Source organism: Chiloscyllium punctatum, chromosome 10, assembly GCF_047496795.1.
Source record: "Chiloscyllium punctatum isolate Juve2018m chromosome 10, sChiPun1.3, whole genome shotgun sequence".
Lineage (NCBI taxonomy): Eukaryota > Metazoa > Chordata > Chondrichthyes > Orectolobiformes > Hemiscylliidae > Chiloscyllium > Chiloscyllium punctatum.
This window is the reverse complement of record NC_092748.1, coordinates 76696008-76715620: the sequence shown is the minus strand read 5'-3', so window position 1 is coordinate 76715620 and position 19613 is coordinate 76696008. Positions and strand designations below refer to the sequence as shown.

General features: G+C 42.4%; 1 protein-coding gene across 1 annotated transcript in view; it reads left to right on the top strand.

Moving 5' to 3' along the window:
• Positions 1–13414: 13414 nt before the first annotated feature.
• LOC140482319 (extended synaptotagmin-3-like) overlaps positions 13415–19613 on the top strand; it is a 142103-nt gene continuing 135904 nt past the window's right edge. The window contains exon 1 of the mRNA XM_072579600.1: positions 13415–14069. Coding sequence (XP_072435701.1) covers positions 13701–14069 — 369 coding nt within the window. The 5' untranslated portion in view covers positions 13415–13700. The remainder of the gene's footprint in view (positions 14070–19613) is intronic.

Genomic DNA, 19613 nt, shown 5'->3' with positions numbered 1-19613 from the left:
GTCATGATTGAATGGTGGATCAGGTTCAATGGGCTGAATGGCCTAACTTTATATTTATATCTAATTTGTTAGCACGCATTCACTTTGTGCTTAGTGACCATCAAACTCTATGTTCCATTGCTTTTTAGTAAACAGAGGCTTTAGTACCACCTTGGAACTCTGACTGAGTTTATAGGGTCCTGCAATTATATCTTCCTTACAACAGAGTCAAAGAGTCATTGAGACATACAACACTGAAACAGACCTTTCGGTCCAACTTGCCCATGCTGACCAAGTTTCCCAAACTAAACTAGTCCCACTTGCCTAGGTTTGGCCCATATCCCCCTAAGTCTTTCCGATGTACCCATCCTAATGTTTTTCAAATGTTGTAATCAGACCTGCACCTATCACTTCCTCTGGCGATTCATTCCACGTTCAAACAACATTCGGTGTTTTTTTTCCTCAGGTCTCTTTTAAATATTTCTACTATCACCTTAAAGATATGCCCTATAGTTTTGAATTCCCCCACCCTAGGGGAAAACTTTTGCTATTTACCTTATCTATGACCATCATGATCTTAAACCTCTATATGGTAACTCTTCAATCTCCAACGTTCCAGTGAAAAAAGTCCCAGTCTATCCTTATAACTCAAATACTGCAGTCCAGACAACTTCATGGTAAATCTTTTCTGAACTTTCTCCAATTTAATAATATGCTTCCTATAACAGGGTGACAAGAACTATACACAGTACTCCAAAAATGGCCTCACCAATGTCCTGTACAACGTCAATGTGACATCTCAACTCTGATACTCAGTGCTCTGAACAAAGAAGGTAAATGAGCTAAATGCCTTCTTAATCATCCTGTCAACCTGTGTCGCAACTTTCAAAGAACTATGTTCCTGAACCCATTGGTGTCTCTGTTCGACAACACTATCCAGGACCCTACTATTAACTGTATAAATCCTGCCCTTGTTTGTTTTACCAAAATGCAATGCCTCACATTTATCTAAATGTTTCTCAAGAGGCAGTCATACAGAGGGTGAAACATTGTATTGAATTGCATTGCATTGAATTTATTGTCACGTTACTGAGGCACAGTGAAAAGCTTTGTCTTGTGAGCAATACAGACAGATCACAGAGTTAAGTAGGATAGATAATTAAATACGAGGTTACAGCCACAAAAACAAAAACACAGGTTCAGGTGAATGTTAAGAGTTTGTGAATCCCTTCAGCATTCTAACAACAGGAGGGTAGAAACTGTTTCAAAACTGGCTGGTATGTGTGTTCAGGCTTCTGTACCTTTTCCCCGATGGTAGAGATTGTAGAAAAACATTACCAGGGTGGGATGGATCTTTGAGAATGCTAGCAGCCTCTCCTTGACAGCGGGCCTGGTAGATTGATTCTATAGATGGGAGGTTGGCCTTTGTGATTGTCTGGACTTAGTTCACCACTCTCTATAACAGTCTCTGATCTTGAATGGTACAGTTGCCATACATCCAGACAAAATGCTCTCAATGATGCACCATTAAAAGTTGGCAAGGGTATTCGCCGCCATACCAAATTTCCTCAGCTGCCTGAGGAAGAAGAGATATTGTAACCAGTGGCCTTTGTAACCAGTGCATCCACGTGAAGAATCCAACAAAGCTTGTTGTGGATGACCACTCCCAGGAGCTTGACACTCTCCACTCGTTCCACCTCTGTGCTGTTAATATGTAAGGGGGCATGAGTAACATTCTGCCAAAAGCCAATGATGAGTTCCTTGGTTTTGCCAGCATTGAGAGCTAGGTTGTTGTCAGTGCACCATTTTTCCAAGTCTTGCACCTCCTGTCTGTAGTCCGTTTCATTGCCATCTGAGATTCAATCGAAAATGGTGGTGTCATCAGCGAACTTGTAAATGGCATTAGTCTGGTATTTGGCAACGCAGTCATGGGTATACAGTGAGTACAGCTGAGTACGCACACATTGGGGGCTCCAGTGTTGAGTGTTAGTGTAGATGAAATATTATCCCCAGATTTCACTGATTGTGGCCTATGGGTCAGGAAACTGAGGATCCAGTTGCAGAGAGTGGGGCTTGGTCCAAGATCACTAAGTTTAGTCATCAGTCTCAAGGGAATAATAGTGTTGAAGGCTGAACTGTAGTCAACGAGTAGGATTCTTACGTAGCTGTTCTTGGGGTCAAGGTGTTCTAGGGAGGAGTGAAGCACAAGTGATATGGCATCTGACGTGGACCTGCTGGTCCGATAGGCAAATTGGAGTGGGTCAAGAGTGGTGGGGAGGCTGGAGTTGATTAATGCCATGACCAGCCTTTCAAAGCACTTCATGACCACCGGGCGCTGGTCATTGAGACATGCTGCATGAACCTTCTTAGGCACAGGGATGACGTTGGCCCTCTTGAAACAGGCAGGGACAGTGGCCTGCTGCAGGGAGAGGTTGAAGATGTCTGAGGAGACCTCCGCCAGTTGATCTGCACATGCTCTGAGTGCAAGGCCTGTACTCCATCTGGTCCCATCGCTTTCCTTGGATTCACCCAAAGGAAAACTGATCTGTCCTCTGATGCAGTGACTGTTGGGATAGGTTCGTCAGGACTTATCGGAATAGGTGTTGCCTCTGCCAAAATTCGGTTCAAAGCGAGCATGGAAGGCGTTGAGACGATCTGGGAGGGATGTGCCATTGTCTGCTATCATGCACTATCTCTTGTTAGAACCTGGGAAGTCTTTCAGTCCTTGCCACAGTTACCTGGTGTCTGACTGGGTCTCTGGTTTGGATCGGTATTGGTCCTTGGCTATCTTAATGGCTCTGTGAAGGTCATACTTGGATTCCTTATATTTGAGTAGATCTCCTGATCTGAAGGCCTCACGCCTGGTTTTTAGCAGGTTCTGTATGTCCTGATTTATCCAGGGTTACGTGTTGGGGAACACCCGGATTGACTTCTTCGATTTGCAGTCCTCCACACACTTGCTGATAAAGTCTATGACGGTGGTGGCATACTCGTCCAACATACCTGCGGACTGTTTGAACATGGCCCGATTAGCCACTTCCAGACAGTGCCAGAGTTGATCCTCTGCCTCCACCGACCAGCACTGGACCTATATCCGCAAGGGGGTCTCCTGCTTGGGCTTTTGCCTGTAAGCCAAGAGAAGAAACACGGCATTGTGGTTGGAATTCCTGAAATGAGGGCGGGGGATGGAATGGTAGGCATCCTTCACAGTGGTGTAAAATATTCGGGCCCCTGGTTGGGTAGGTAATGTACTGGTGGTACTTGGGCAACACCTTCCTTAGATTGGCTTGATTGAAGTTGCCAGCTACAATAAACATGGCCTCAGGGTGTTCCATCTCCGGGTACTCCATCTTTGGGTGGAGTACAGCACAACCAAAGCTTCCTCAATCCTTGCTTGTGACGGCATGCACACAGCAGTCAGCTTAGCAGCAGTTAACTCCCGTGGTATATAGAAGGGCCAACATTTGATGGCAGCACTTGGATGGATTTGGTGTCGACTTAGACCTGGGCCTCTTGATGCAAAAGAGAAAAAAACACATTAGGTTTGAATTATTTTACAAAGATGAAAAACAGCTTTCAATGGCATTCTGTAGAACTCGATGCCTGATCCCTTGCTTTCCATGATACATATCAATTATTTAGATTTAAATGTAGAGGCATGAATAAGAATTTTTCAGATAATCCAAAAAATGTTTACATCTTTGATGATCAGAGCCAACAGGGTGTGATTGCAAGTGAGGCAGGCAGGGGAATTCAGGAATAGAGGAACCTCAGCTTTTGACCTTATCCAACAGGTATGAGATGCTTGCTTCCTGTGTGAATGAGGAAAAGGGCCTGTGGGGAGGATGAGCCACGGCATCATGATGCAGAAGGCTCATCCTTCTATAGAGGGTATTCTATAATTCGGGGGGCAGATAGTATCCTTTGCGAGCTGGATCAGGAGTCCGGCATGGTGTGTTGCCTGCCCGCTGCCAGGGTGCAGAACATCTCTGAAAATGTGTTGCTGGAAAAGCGCAGCAGGTCAGGCAGCATCCAAGGAGCAGGAGAATCGACGTTTCGGGCATGAGCCCTTCTTCAGGAATCCTGAAGGTAGGTAATGTACTGGTGGTACTTGGGCAACACCTTCCTTAGATTTTCACATTTTCAGCTCTGATCTCCAACATCTGCAGTCCTCACTTTCTTCTGCAGAACATCTCTGACTGGCTTGAAAGAACATTAAAGCCAGAGCGGGGAGGATCCAGTTGTTGTGGTCGACATTGCGACAAACAACAATAGGCAAGGCTAAGAAGGAGGACCTGATTAGGGATTATCAAGCACCAGGAACTAAACTAAGGAACAGGTCCTCAAGGGTCACAATCTCCAGAGTACAGCCTGAGCCACGTGCAAATTGGCTGATGGATAAGAGAACTAGGGAAGTAAACACGTGGCTAATGGAGTGGTGTGGGAAGAGGGGTTCCATTTCATGGGGCATTGGCATCAGTTTTGGAACCGGTTGAGGGGGGGAATCTGTTCCGATGGGACGGTCTCCACCTGAACGGATCTGGAACCAGTGCTCTAGCGAAAAGGTAAAATAAGATGGTCACTAGAACTTTAAACCAGTGAGGCTGGGGGTGGCAGGGAAAGGTAAAACAACAGGGAAGTATGATGGTAAACAAAAAAAAATAAGCAGCAGGTTAGCATGTGTGTAGGAGGGTTTAAGTACAAGACAGACTATGAAAGAAATAAAATGGAAGGATAACTTGAGATATTATTAGAGATGTTGGAAGTCATGAGGGTAAGAAAACTAGCATAAGGGCAGTTTATCTGAATGCTCATAACATTCATAACAAGGTCAATGATTTAATGGCGCAAATCATTGTGAATGAATATGATTTAGTAGCCACTACGGACATATGTTTACAGGATGGTCACAACTGGGAGTTAAATAACCAGGGGTATCAGATGAACAGATAGGAAGGTAAGGGAATCCACCACATCATCCTTAAGCACTTCCGCCAACTCCAACTGGACTCCATCACCAGGAACATCTGCTCTTCCCCACCCCTCTCTGCCTTCCCGCAAGGACCCTTCCTTCGACAGTCCTTTGTTAGCTCCACAACTCGGTAAAAACAATGACTGCAGATGCTGAAAACCAAATACTGGATTAGTGGTGCTGGAAGAGCACAGCAGTTCAGGCAGCATCCAACGAGCAGCGAAATCGACGTTTCGGACAAAAGCCCTTCATCAGGAATAAAGGCAGTGAGCCTGAAGTGTGGAGAGATAAGCTAGAGGAGGGTGGGAGTGGGGAGAGAGCAGCATAGAGTACAATGGGTGATTGGGGGAGGAGATGAAGGTGATAGGTCAAGGAGGAGAGGGTGGAGTGGATAGGTGGAAAAGAGGATAGGCAGGACGGACAAGTCCGGACAAGTCAAGGAGACAGTGCTGAGCTGGAAGTTTGAAACTAGGATGAGGTGGGGGAAGGGGAAATGAGGAAGCTGTTGAAGTCCACATTGATGCCCTGGGGTTGAAGTGTTCCGAGGCGGAAGATGAGGCGTTCTTCCTCCAGGCGTCTGGTGGTGAGGGAGCGGTGGTGAAGGAGGCCCAGGACCTCCATGTCCTCGGCAGAGTGGGAGGGGGAGTTAAAATGCTGGGCCACGGGGCAGTTTGGTTGATTGGTGCGGGTGTCTCGGAGATGTTCCCTAAAGCGCTCTGCTAGGAGGCGCCCAGTCTCCCCAATGTAGAGGAGACCACATCGGGAGCAACGGATACAATAAATGATATTAGTGGATGTAAAACTTTGATGGATGTGGAAGGCTCCTTTAGGGCCTTGGATAGAGGTGAGGGAGGAGGTGTGGGCACAGGTTTTACAGTTCCTGTGGTGGCAGGGGAAAGTGCCAGAATGGGAGGGTGGGTCGTAGGGTGGTGTGGACCTGACAAGGTAGTCATGGAAGGAACAGTCTTTACGGAAGGCGGAAAGGGGTGGGGAGGGAATATATATCCCTGGTTGTGGGGTCTTTTTGGAGGTGGCGGAAATGTCGGCGGATGATTTGGTTTATGCAAAGGTTTGTAGGGTGGAAGGTGAGCACCAGGGGCGTTCTGTCCTTGTTACGGTTAGAGGGGTGGGGTCTGAGGGCGGAGGTGCGGGATGTGGACGAGATGCATTGGAGGGCATCTTTAACCACGTGGGAAGGGAAATTGCGGTCTCTAAAGAAGGAGGCCATCTGGTGTGTTCTATGGTGGAACTGGTCCTCCTGGGAGCAGATACGGCAGAGGCGGAGAAATTGGGAATACGGAATGGCATTTTTGCAAGAGATAGGGTGGGAAGAGGTGTAATCCAGGTAGCTATGGGAGTCGGTGGGTTTGTAAAAAATGTCAGTGTCAAGTCGGTCGTCACTAATGGAGATGGAGAGGTCCAGGAATGGGAGCGAGGTGTCAGAGATGGTCCAGGTAAATTTAAGGTCAGAGTGGAATGTGTTGGTGAAGTTGATGAATTGCTCAACCTCCTCGCAGGAGCACGAGGTGGCGCCAATGCAGTCATCAATGTAGCGGAGGAAGAGGTGGGGAGTGGTGCCGGTGTAATTACGGAAGATCAACTGTTCTACATAGCCAACAAAGAGACAGGCATAGCTGGGGCCCATACGTGTGCCCATGGCTACGCCTTTGGTCTGGAGGAAGTGGGAGGATTCAAAGGAGAAATTGTTACGGGTGAGGACCAGTTCGGCCAAATGAATGAGAATGTTAGTGGTAGGGTACTGTTGGGGACGTCTGGAGAGCAAAAAATGGAGGGCTTGGAGGCCCTGGTCATGGCGGATGGAGGTGTAGAGGGATTGGATATCCATGGTGAAGATGAGGCGTTGGGGGCTGGGGAAACGGAAGTCTTGGAGGAGGTGGAGGGCATGGGTGGTGTCTCGAACGTATGTGGGGAGTTCCTGGACTAGGGGGGATAGGACAGTGTCAAGGTAGGTAGAGATGAGTTCAGTGGGGCAGGAGCATGCTGAGACAATGGGTCGGCCAGGGTGGTCAGGCTTGTGGATCTTGGGAAGGAGGTAGAACCGGGCAGTGCGGGGTTCCCAGACTATGAGGTTGGAAGCTGTGGGTGGGAGATCTCCTGAGGTGATGAGGTTCTGTATGGTCTGGGAGATGATGGTTTGGTGATGGGGGGTGGGGTCATGGTCGAGGGAGCAGTAGGAAGAGGTGTCCTCGAGTTGGCGTTTGGCTTCAGCGATGTACAGGTCAGTGCGCCAACAACTCTCCCACCAAACCTCTCGGACCCCCAGGTACCTTCCCCTGCAACCAGAAAAGATGCAAAACCTGCCAGTACACCACACCCCTCTCCTCCATTCAGGCCCCCAAACAGTTCTTCCAGGTGAGTCAGAGATTCACCTGCGTCTCTTCCAACCTAGCTTACTGTATCCAGTGCTCCTGATGTAGAGAAGTCTCCCACATCGGGGAAACCAAACGTAAATTTAGGGAACAGTTTGCCAAGCATTTCAGACAGGCCCACAGGGGCTGACCTCCCCTTTCCACTCCCTTTCTTACATGACCATCCTTGGCCTCCTCCATTGCTACAATGAACCACACTGCAAATTGGAGGAACAACACTTCATCTGCCACTTGGGCAGTCTACAGCCTGGAGGAGTCAACATTGAGTTCTCCAATTTCAAACAATGGGAAGTCCCTTCCCATCCCCCGACTCCCTTCCCAGCCCCTACCCCTCCTTTCCACTCCTCCCTGCCACCAAACAGATTCATTCCTCCCATTGACCAACCAGGTTGTACCCGCTAACTATCTTCACATATCTGCACTTCACCACCTTGCGCCCACCCCCACCCCCTATATCTTCAGCTCCCTCTACACCCATTCCCAGTCCTGAAGAAGAGTTACAACCAAAATGTTGACTTCTCCATCTTCTGATGCTGCCTGGCTTGCTATGGTCTTCCAGTCTTGTGCCTGTCTACTTTGGGTTACAGCATCTGCAGTTTTATCTCGAGGGAGGTGGGATAGCTCTGATATTCAAGGACGACATCAGGGCGGTGCTGCAAGATGATTAAGATTCTATGGAGAATGAGGTTAAATCTATTTGGATGGAAATTAGAAATTCTAAAACGAAAAGGTCACTGAAAGGCATAGTCTATAGGCCACCAAATAATAACATCACACTGGGACGGGCAATAAACAAAGAAATAACTAATGCCTGTAAAAATGGTGTGGCAATTATATGGGGGATTTTAATCCATATGTCGATTGGTCGAACCAGCTTGGTCAGGATAGCCTTGAGGAGGAGTTCATTGTCAATATCCGTGATAGTTTTCTTGAACCAAAAAGGGAGCAACCTATCCTAGATCTGGTCCTGTGTAACAAGACTGGAATAATTAGTACGGAGAAAGCGAGGACTCCAGATGCTGAAGATCAGAGTCAAAAAGGTGTGGTGCAGAAGAGAGGATGTTTTGAGCATAAACTCTTCATCAGCAATGTCCTGATTAACAGCTTATGCTCGAAATGTCGACTCTCCTGCTCCTCGGATACTGCCTGATGGGTTGTGCTTTTCCGGCGCCACACTTTTTGACCTAGGAATAATAATGACCTCATAGTTAGGGATCGTCTTGGAAGGAGAGATCATAGTATGGTCGAATTTAGAATGCAGATGGAGAGTGTGAAGATAAAATTAAATACCAGGGTCCTGTGTTTAAACAAGGGAGACCTAGAGTAGAATGAGGGAGGACTTGGCTAAAGTAGACTGGAAACAAAGATTTTATGATGGGACAGTTGATGAGCAGTGGAGGACTTTCAAAGTCATTTTTCAAAGTGCTCAGCAAAAATATATCCGTGAAAAGGAAGGACTGTAAGAAAAGGGGTAATCTGCTATGGGTGTCAAAGGGAAATAAGGAAGGCTATCAAACTGAAAGAGAAGGTATACAAAGTGGTCAAAAATTGCAGGAAACTAGAAGATTGGGAAAACTTTAAAGGTCAATAAAGAGCCACAAAAAGAGCTATAACGCAAGATAGAATATGAGAAAAAAAACTAGCACAGAATGTAGCAAACATTTCTATAAATATATAAAAAGAAAAAGAATGGCTAAAGTAAATGGTGGTCCTTTAGAGGATGAGAAGGGGCATTTAGTTATGGGATATGATGAAATGGCTGAGGCATTAAACAGATATTGGTCTTCACAGTGAAGGACACTAATAACATGCCAATAATTGACAAAGACACAAAGGTAAGTAAGAACCTGGAAACAATCATTACTATGGAAGTAGTAGTGTTGGGCAAGCTAATGGACCTAAGGATAGACAAGTCTCCTGGCCCAGATGGAATGCAGCACAGGATTCTAAACGAGATGGCAGGAGAAATAGCAAGTGCACTTGTGGCAATTTTCCAAAATTCACTGGACTCTAGGGCAATTCCAGCAGATTGGAAAACAGCAAATATGACGCCACTGTTTAAAAAAGGAGGTAGACAAAAGATGGGGAATTATGGACCAGTTAGCTTAACCTCTATACAAGGGAAAATGCTTGAATCTATTATCAAGGAAGAAATAGCAAGGCATCTAGATAGAAATTGTCCTGTTGGGCAGACACAGCATGGGTTCATGAAGGACAGGTCATGCAAGGTGAACAATGGGGACCCAGTGGATGTGGTGTACCTAGATTTCCAAAGGCCCTCAACAAGACGCCACACAAGAGGCTGCTGCGTAAGATGAAGATACATGGGGCATTAGGTGTAAAGTATTAGCATGGATAGAGGATTGGTTGACTAAACGGAAGCAAAGAGTAGGGATAAATGAGTACTATTCAGGCTGGCAGTCAGTGACTGGTGGTGTGTCTCAGAGACCACAATTTATAAAGATGATTTGGAGTTGGGGACCACATGTAGTGTGTGTCAAAGTTTGCAAATGACACTAAGGCGAGTGGCAGAGTAAAGTGTGGAGAGGACTGTAAAACTGTCCAGAGGAATGTAGATACTTTAAGTGAATGAGCAAAGGTCTGGCAGGTGGAATATGATGTTAATAAGTGTGAAGTCATCCATTTTGGTAGATGTAACAGTAAAAAGGATTCTTACATGAATGGTAAAAAGTTGCAGCATGCTGCTGTTCAGAGGGCCCTGGGTGTCCCTGTGTACGAATCACAGCGGGTTGATCTGCAGGTACAACAGGTAATTAGGAAGGCAAATGGATTTTTTTTCCTTCATTGCTAAGCAGAGAGATTATGTCGCAACTATACAGGGTACTTCTGAGACCACATCTGGAGTACTGCGTGCAGGTTTGGTTTCCTTACTTGAGAAAGGACGTACTGGTACTGAAGGGGGTGCAGAGGAGGCTCACTAGATTAATTCTGGAGTTGAGGGGGTTTGCTTATGAGGAGAGACTGTGTAGACTGGGATTATATTCATTGGAATTTAGAAGAATGGGGATCTTATTGAAACATATAAAATTATGAAGGGAATAGATCAGATTGAAGTAGAGAGAACTTTTCCACTGGCAGGTGAAACTAGGACAAGAGGGCATAGCCTCAAAATTAGGGGGAGCAGATTGAGGACTGAATTAAGAAGGAACTTCTTCACCCAGAGGGATGCAAATCTATGGAATTCCTTGCCCAGTGAAGTAGTTAACATTACTTCAATAAACATTTTTAAAGCTAAGATAGCTTTTTTTAAACAATAAAGGAATTAAGGGATACAGTGAGAGCACGGGTAAGTGGAGCTGAGGCCACAAAAAGATCAGCCATGATCGTATTGAATGGAGGAATAGGTCCAAAGGGCCAGATGGCCTACTCCTGCTCCTAGTTCTTATGTTCTTATTTATATTCTTATGATGAAGAAGAAGGCGGAGAGAAAATATCCAGGTGGGCAGAGATTCAGGAAATATCATTTATCTGGAAAAATGTATGGTAATGCATTTTTGGAGAGCAAATAACACACGGGAATACACAATAAATGTAAGAAACTGAAAAATGTAGAGGAACAGGGGGACCTTGGAGCATATACCCACAGTCCTCTGATGCTAGCAGGACAAGTACATAAGGTAATCAAAAAGACAGACAGTATGTTTCTCCTTTTTAGATAGGGCACTGAACAAAGAGCAGAAAAATTATAATTGAAACATTAGCAATAGTTAAAATACTGCATACAGCTCTCATCACCATATTACACAAAGGATACGATTGCACTTTAGAGTACATGGGAGATTTTGGAGGATGTTGCCAGGAATGGAAAATTTTAAACACGAGTAAAAATTGAATAGGCTGAAGTTGTTTTCTTTGGAACAAAAGAGCTGGAGGGGAATTGAGTTATTGTGAATGTCAGGATAGAATGGAAATGAAGACCTATTTCCTTTACCAGAGAAGTCAATAATGAAAGGGCTTAGGTTTAAAGCAAGGCAGTTAGAAGGGAGTTGAGAGGAATTGCTTTTATCCAAAGGGATATCAAACAAGCTCGTCAGGTTTATTTTTTAAAATTGCATATGTGTTTAAAGTGCTATCATCTTTCAGGCAATAGATTATAATTTGGACAGTAAGATTTATTGGATAGGTTTTTTTGGATAGTAACAACACAATGGACTCTATGGTCATCCCTCTGTGTCATATATTTTCTATTATTTTATGTGAGGCAACAAGTAGGCCCAACCCTAGGCTCAAAATGTGCAGGAGACAGGATACATAATGTAACTGGGAAATAATCAAGTTCCCACCATAAGCTACAATTTATAAAACCCTTTACAAACTCTAATTTATAAAAACATTTTTTAAATATTCCTTTTAGCTGAAGTTTATCAACATATTTTCATCCTTACATTGTTTTGTTGTGTAGTAGCATCAGTGAAAGTAGAAAACAAGCTACTTAGAAACATTAAGTTCGAGTAACTGTTGTCCTATCTCTATTCATAACCCTCATTTCACCTCATAAATACATCAATGTTCCTAAAAGATGTATGGAAATAGACCATACAGCATGGAAATAAACCATTCAATCTAACTCGTCCACGCCAACTATACATTCCAATCTGACATAGTCCCATTTGCCAGCATTTGGCCCACATTCCTCTAAACCCTTCCTCTTCATATTGTAATTGTACCAGCTTCCATCACTTCCTCTAGCAGGTCATTCCATACACCACTCTCTGCATGAAAAGGTTACCCTCATGTCCTTTTTAAATCTTTCCCTCTCACATTAAACCTATGCCTTTTAGTTTTGGACACACCCACACTAGGAAAAAAACCTTAGCTATTCAACCTAGTCATCCTCATGATTTTATAAACCTCGATAAGGTCACTCCTCAGCCTCTGATTCTCCAGGAAAAAAAAAGCCCCAGCCTTTTCAGTCACTCCATATACAAATCCATTCTAACTATAAGAGATAAAGTTACTTGATAATAAATTCATTGACAGAAATAAGTATGCCTTTGATTTGTTGTAGATATACCTATGTTTTTCACTTTGAGCCAGATTGTGGGTCAGGAGTGGTTTAGTATTGTTTGCTATCAAGACTGTAGTGATACTTGTAATCAACCTGTTCAGAGATGTTGTTAAACACTTCTGGAGCAGATGGGGTTTGAACCTAGACCTAGACTCAGGAGTTTAGACACTACCATTGAACCAGAGTAAAACACGTGAATGAGAGGTCATGAGCTTTGGATATAGTGTGTGAAAGAAAGTTAATTGCTAGATGTTTTGAAGATGAATTGAGTATTTGAATTTTAACTTATTGTTTGAATGTTATTATGCATTGTTTGTCATACCTTATGTTTTTGGGCATATGCCATGGAGTGAGTGGAGACCTTCTCAATGGCAACATTAATTGCTCATCACTAGTTGCCATGGACATCTCAAGAATGAATGTTCAAACGTGTAATGTCATTTCATATGGAAATGTATTTTAGTGTCTACTCTGGTTGTTCAATATGTCGATCTCACTCCCTAAACTTCCAAAACACCACCTCAATAAAGCTCGAAATGCCAGATATTGACAAACAACCGAGCAGAACTTTTTTTTAAAATAGAGCATTACAGTTAACCACATGCTTGTTATATTTCACGTGTCTTATTTTTGTATTTGTTTTAAAATAAAGTCATTTCACGCTGTTTACTTCAGACTTACAGCTGGGTACGTGCTTGTTTCTGCCAATCTGCAAATATACTCGCTAACATCGATTGATCCTGTCAATAATCTGAATTAGGCAGGAATTGGATTCAACTAATGCAATTTCGAGGGGCAGATCCACTCCACTCTGTCGTGCAGGTTGTTTTTGGAGAGAGGAAGGCGATGGATGTTGTGATATGCACTTTAAATATCTATTAAAATAAAGACGCGAATGTTCAATTCAACCCGAGGAGTTGTATTTCGGGTGTGGGTTTCGGTTTCTGTGTTAACAAGCAACAGTCAGTAAATCAACAAGTTCCCCAGCCAGAGAGAAAGAGAGAGAGAGTAGGGAGGAGCCAGCAATATCTGAGCAGAGGGGAGTGTCTCGAGTGTAGGCGGACGTTTGTTTTTGACGGTAATGAGAGGTTGGAGGGAGCTTGGAAAGTGTTTCAAACGTGACTCCAACCAGAAATTGGGGATGTTCCCAATACAGGGGGGATCGGAGGATTAAAGGCAAGACTGGGACGGCTATTGTATGTGCTGAGGAGTGGCGGTGCGGGAGGGCAGGGGCTGCTTCTTGTTGATCGGAGAAGTTTGAAGTGGAAGCTAGGTGTGCCCGACCTAAACCTGCTTGGGCTGTTGGAGTGGAGTCTGCCGATTAGCAAACATGCCAGCCGCCGCCGGGGAAAGCAAGAGGTTCCGACCGAGAGAGAGTATCTCATTCTCCGAGCGGCGAGCGTCGGTGTCCTCGGAGGTTGTGTACAATGAGCTGAGAGAAAGCTCAGGCGACACCCTGGTGCCGGGTTTGATGGACCTGCTGACACAATTCGCTAAGGCGTTCAGCTACCTCTTCCCCGTCTACCTGACCGGATACTTCGGATTGAGCCTCACCTGGATCGCCTTCGGGCTCATCCTGTGGATCTGGTGGAAGAGGAACAGAGGCTGGAAATTTGCGCGTTGGCAAACAGCATTGCAGTTTCTGGAGGATGAAAAGTTTGTGATTACTAATGAGATTAAGCAAGATCTTCCAGCCTGGGTGGGTATAATCGTCAATTAAGCAAAATTAAAATCAAATTAGATGTTTAAGACAATGTGTTAATGTGCATACAGGCGTATCCTATTAGGAACCTGTTTTATTCATCTACGCAATTTATTGTCATTGTCATTGTCATTTCAGATTTATTGTTACTTGGCAACCAGATGGCAGCACAGGGTTCCTCAATAGAGCTTGCTGTTTCCGGGTGATAGTTTAGAAACTTTTGATAGCTGAGTATTACTCCAGCATTTTAAACAAAAAAAAAATCTTTGGTCATTTCTAAAGATCTAATGAAAGCAAACATTTACATAGATCTGGTACATCCGTTATGAATTCCAAAGAAGTATCATGCTCAGCTTGTCACTCCACAAATGCTGCGTGTCCCTCCAATGGTTAAATTCTGCAGTATTATAAATCGAAATTCTTTCTCAGTAAGAATGCATGCTGAAGACGGCCGGTTCGCTTATCAAATATCTAAAAGACCTTAGAATAAAATCGTGTAATCTTCGGCTGTACGTTGGTGTGAAATGACAGACCATGTGAAAAACCAACGAAAGAAAACGCTACAGTATATAGCAGTTCTGATAGCCTGGAAAAGAGAGCCTGCTACTTCAAATAGACCAGGAAGTTATCCAGTTTATTTAGCGTGCAGGTCCTTTTTTTAAAAAAAAATGACAACTGAAGAAGCCCAGGGAAATCTTTGACAACATGCACTTATATGTAACTGGTTATTTACCACAGTGTTTATATGTAAATAGCCTGCCGTTTGAAAGTTATTCATTACTTTACTTTGTGGAATATGCTATAAAAACATTCACCCACCCACCCAATCGTTGAGCTGTAATTACATTTCTTACCCACATTTGCTATGGAACCGATCTATGCAAGCAAAGATGCTTGCACTTATTAACAGTTTCTGTCTGCAAGTGAGGCTTGTGACTTCAACATGACTGAGATTGTCTTCTATTTTCAGTCATTTAGAGCTGAGAATAATTGCTCCACAAGGTCGAGTTGTTTATGAAAATTCCTCAAGATTTCTGCAGTTCGCACAGTACAATTAGTTGAGACCACCTTGACTAGATAAGATTTTTATCAGCTCTGGCACTGATGCAAAACTGACACAAGGAATGTTTATCTTTGCTGTGTGCAATTGTTTTTGCTGTTGTGAAAACAAATAAACTAATGAATAATATTACATTAAAACCAGTACTTATTCTGTTTGCTAGAGTATCTTAAACCCCAAGACAAAAAAAAAATTCTAGCATGACTTTGAAGTGCTTGTGGTACATGACAAGTGGTTCAGGTGAAATTCTTCACTTATATCTTGTATGAGAAGCAAGTCATAGAAAACATTTTGCAGGTTAATTTATAATTGCTACATTCCTGTGTAATATTGGAAGTGCTTGTTATTAAATTTCAATGGACTGTCTTCCTGTTGTTAGTTATAATTGTTCATCAGGCAGATTACATCCAGAAAAGCACTAAGGTATAATTTCAGCTGATTATTTTATTGAACTCCTCCACTGTAAAATATAATCTAATAAAGAACAGAAGAGGTCAATTTGTGCCATGCAATAACAGCGGTTTTGAAGCTAAATGTGTTAATAGGTTGCACATTGATGGTTCTTTTGGCTTTCCTTTGAGGTCAAACCTACAGCCTTTAACCAAGAATATGATAGCAGATGTTAAAGTTCCTTTAAAATGTCTGGATGGCAAGAATATCCTGTCAGTGTAATTTAACACTAACTTGATTTATAATCACTAAAGCAATTTACAGAATGTAGCATAGGGTATGTATAATACAGGACTTTAAAGAATTCTGTCCAAGATAATGGCAAATAAAATATCAGCAAATAACACTGCATAGTGAGACCACTTCTGAAAGCTGAACAAAATCGAGAATATTTTCTAATTTTGAAGTCATTGTGCCCTTTTCATCTATTTTAATTTATTCAAATCTACTCCGCCTAATCATTCATCATTCAATTGCCAACATATACAGTACACAGATTTCTTGAACAATTATATTGAAATGAAGGATAAATTAGAAAGAGTATTGGAGAAACTCAGTAGGTCTGGCAGTGTCCTTGCAGAGAGAAGCTGCATTAAAATTTCAAATCCACTGACTCTTCTTTGGGACTGTTAGGAATGAATTGGATTTGATGGCCAATATTAGATTGCAGCTTTCCTGGATATTTCTATAATTGTAAATACAAAACTGCTTTTATTCTGTCTGGTTATCTCCCAAATGTTTGATTCATTGTTGATATTTATACCTTTTGAATTTGACAGGGATCTTCAGGGTTTTGATGGATATTATTTTACAGTTATTTCACATCTTTTCTGTAACGTTCTCTCTATTTTCCATTATCCATTAATTTTGATAAGCTGCGACTATTCAAGATGTAAATTAGTCATGAGCTGACTAAATTGTGGAATAAGCTTAAGGGACCCATGTTCCTTCATAGTATAATTATTGAATTGGCCCAGTACTTAGCATGTTTATTATTATGTTATTTATGTGCAGAGCCTTTCCAGGTAATAAGACTTCCTGAAGAATTAATTCTGATCCAAATGTCATCAACTTCTAGCCAATATTTACTGCTATGCCTGTAATGCAATTATTATATCTTCTTGGTGCCACCCTATAGATGTAGAATAAATATTATACTAATCATTTGTTTAGTGTAGAATTTTATAAATGTTTAGAACCAAGACAGTGGCAACATGAATAGCACATTTGCTGAATGACAGGTATGAATGAGTAGTAGCAAATATGTTTTATAGGCTGGTGCTAGTCCTTTTCTTGATCATATTAATGACTAGACTTTTGTACAAGACATGATTTCAAAACTGAAAGAAGTGCACAGGCTGGAAAAGCTCAGTAGGTCTGGCAGCACTTGTGGAGAGAAATCAGAGTTAACATTTCGGACCAAGTGACCCTTCCTTGGAACTCCATTTCAAAACTCGGAACCGTTTCGAAATTTGCTTTGAACATAAAACTTGGAAACATCGTGAACTGTAGGATAGATTTTTGGAGAATGTAGGATGGGTGGACATATGGGAGAGGAAATCTTTTATGAAGAGAAGTATAAAGTGATGCATTTAGTTAGCAAGCTTGAGCAGAGGTAATGTGGACTAATGAATACAATTCCAAAGAGGGTGCAGGAGTAGAGGGACCCAGGAATACTCCACAAGATGGCAGAACATGTTGTAAAATTGGTTAAAGGTCATATAGAATCTTGGGATTAATAAATTATTGCACAGATTACAGAATAAGGGAAGTTAAGACAAACACTCAGGAAACACTTGGTTCATAGTCATTCAGCATGGAAACAAACCTTTTGGTCCAACTTTTCTGTGCTGACCAAGTTTCCAAAAATGAACTATTCCCACTTGCCTGCATTTAGTCCATATCTCTAAACCTTTCTTACTCCTGTACCTGTCAAAATGTCTTAAATCTTGTAACTTTACCTACATCCATCATTTTATCTAGCAGTCTCAAATTGAGCTCTGATCTCCAGCATCTGCAGTCCTCACAGTCTCAAATTGAGCAGTGTACACAGTTCTCAACACTACATCAATTAATTAGACAGTCTGCAAAAATGATTCACAAGAAAAATTCCAAGAATGAGGCATTTCAGTTAAATGTTTCAAATGTAGGTTCACCGTAGAGATAAGAAGATTGACGGGTATTTGTGTGTTGTTAAAAATCATGAAGGCATATGTAAGTAAGTGAAGAGAAACTGGTTACAATGGCAGAAGGGTCAAGACCAAAGGATGTCAATTCACAACGAATGTTTTTACAGTGTCTGATTAGGATGTGGAGAAAGTAGGACTCTGTCAGCAATCCTCACTGTGAACTAGAAGACTCCTGGGTCAAGTCTTATCCTAGCAATTGTAGGGCAAAAACTATCACAGCCAAAGCTTCAGGTAAGTCAGCATGTATCTATGCCAGCTTGCAGCACAGATAAATATGGTAGGATTAATAGTAGAAAAGGCATCCAGCTGTAAATCCATGCACCAAATCTGAAAAAGAGCCAGACTACATACATTCTTCAAAGGATTTGAAGAACAATCAACTAGCAATGTGGTGACCATTGGAACATACAAAAAGCTGAGAGCAAGGAAAGGTGTAAGTATGATCTAGAATACAAAGTTAAAAATCACACAACACCAGGTTATAGTCCAACAGGTTTAATTAGAAGCACTAGCTTTCGGAGCAACGCTCCTTCATCAGGTGGTTGTCAACCACTTGATGAAGGAGCAGCGCTCCAAAAGCTAGTGCTTTCAATTAAACCTGTTGGACTATAATGGGTGTTGTGTGATTTTTTTTAAAAAAACTTTTGTACAACACCGGCATCTCCAAATCGTGATCTAGAATGCACTCCATGTAGTCAAGTAAGTGGATAAGCACCTGAACAGAGATTTTGCAGGATTTTTCCTTGAAAGTAGGGTCACAGGTACATGGATAGTGAAGATGTTTGGTATGCTTCTCTTTATTGGTTAGAGTATTGAGTACAGGAGTTGGCAGGTCATGTTGCAGCTGTATAGGACATTGGTTAGGCCACATTTGGAATACTGTATGCAATTCTGGTCTCCTTCCTATTGGAAGGATGTTGTGAAACTTGAAAGGATTCAGAAAAGATTCACAAGGATGTTGCCAGGGTTGGATGATTTAAGTTACAGGAGAGGCTGAATAGGCTGGGGCTATTTTCCCTGGTGTCGGAGGATGAGGGGTGACCTTCTAGAAGTTTATAAAATCCTGAGGGGCATGGATAGGATAAATAGACACTATCTTTTCCTTGAGGTGGGGGAGTCCAGAACTGGAGGGCATAGGTTTAAGGTGAGAGGGGAAAGAGATAAAAAGAGCCTAAGAGGCAAATGTTTCATACAGAGGGTGATACTTGTGTGGAATGAGCTGCCAGAGGAAGTGGTAGAGGCTGGTACAATTACAGAATTTGGATGGGATACGAATAGGAAGGGTTTACAGGGATATGGGCCAAGTGCTGGCAAATGGGACTGGATTAGGTTAGGATATCTGGTTGGCATAGACGAGTTGGACTGAAGGGTCCATTTTAGTGCTGTATGTCTCTGACTTTAAAAGAAAGGGAGTTGTGATATACTGGCAGAACTGCTCTCATAGGACAGTTCCCATTTTATAATTTCATGTATAATTTCATGGAACGTTTCAATTTAAATTCGTTACTTTAGTAGCACTACGTAGTTTTGATTCTTTTTATTCTTTGTATTTTTCCAAAGAAAATCTGTTTCAGTCAAAGATTCAAATAAAAAGCTAAAGTGCAGGCATAGACAATTTGAAACAGCAAAAAATGCTGAAAGTGCAGTAGGTCAGTTAGCATCAGATCAAAGATTAAGCAAGTCTTATTTTCATAAACCAATTCTATCTGAATTCAAAACAACAAATATTTGTAACAATATATTTCTTGATTTTTGTCAAACAGCTTTTAATTTCATTGTAGAAAATAATTATCAATTTATAATTTACAATGGATAAAATATCATTTTCAACATTTCAAAATA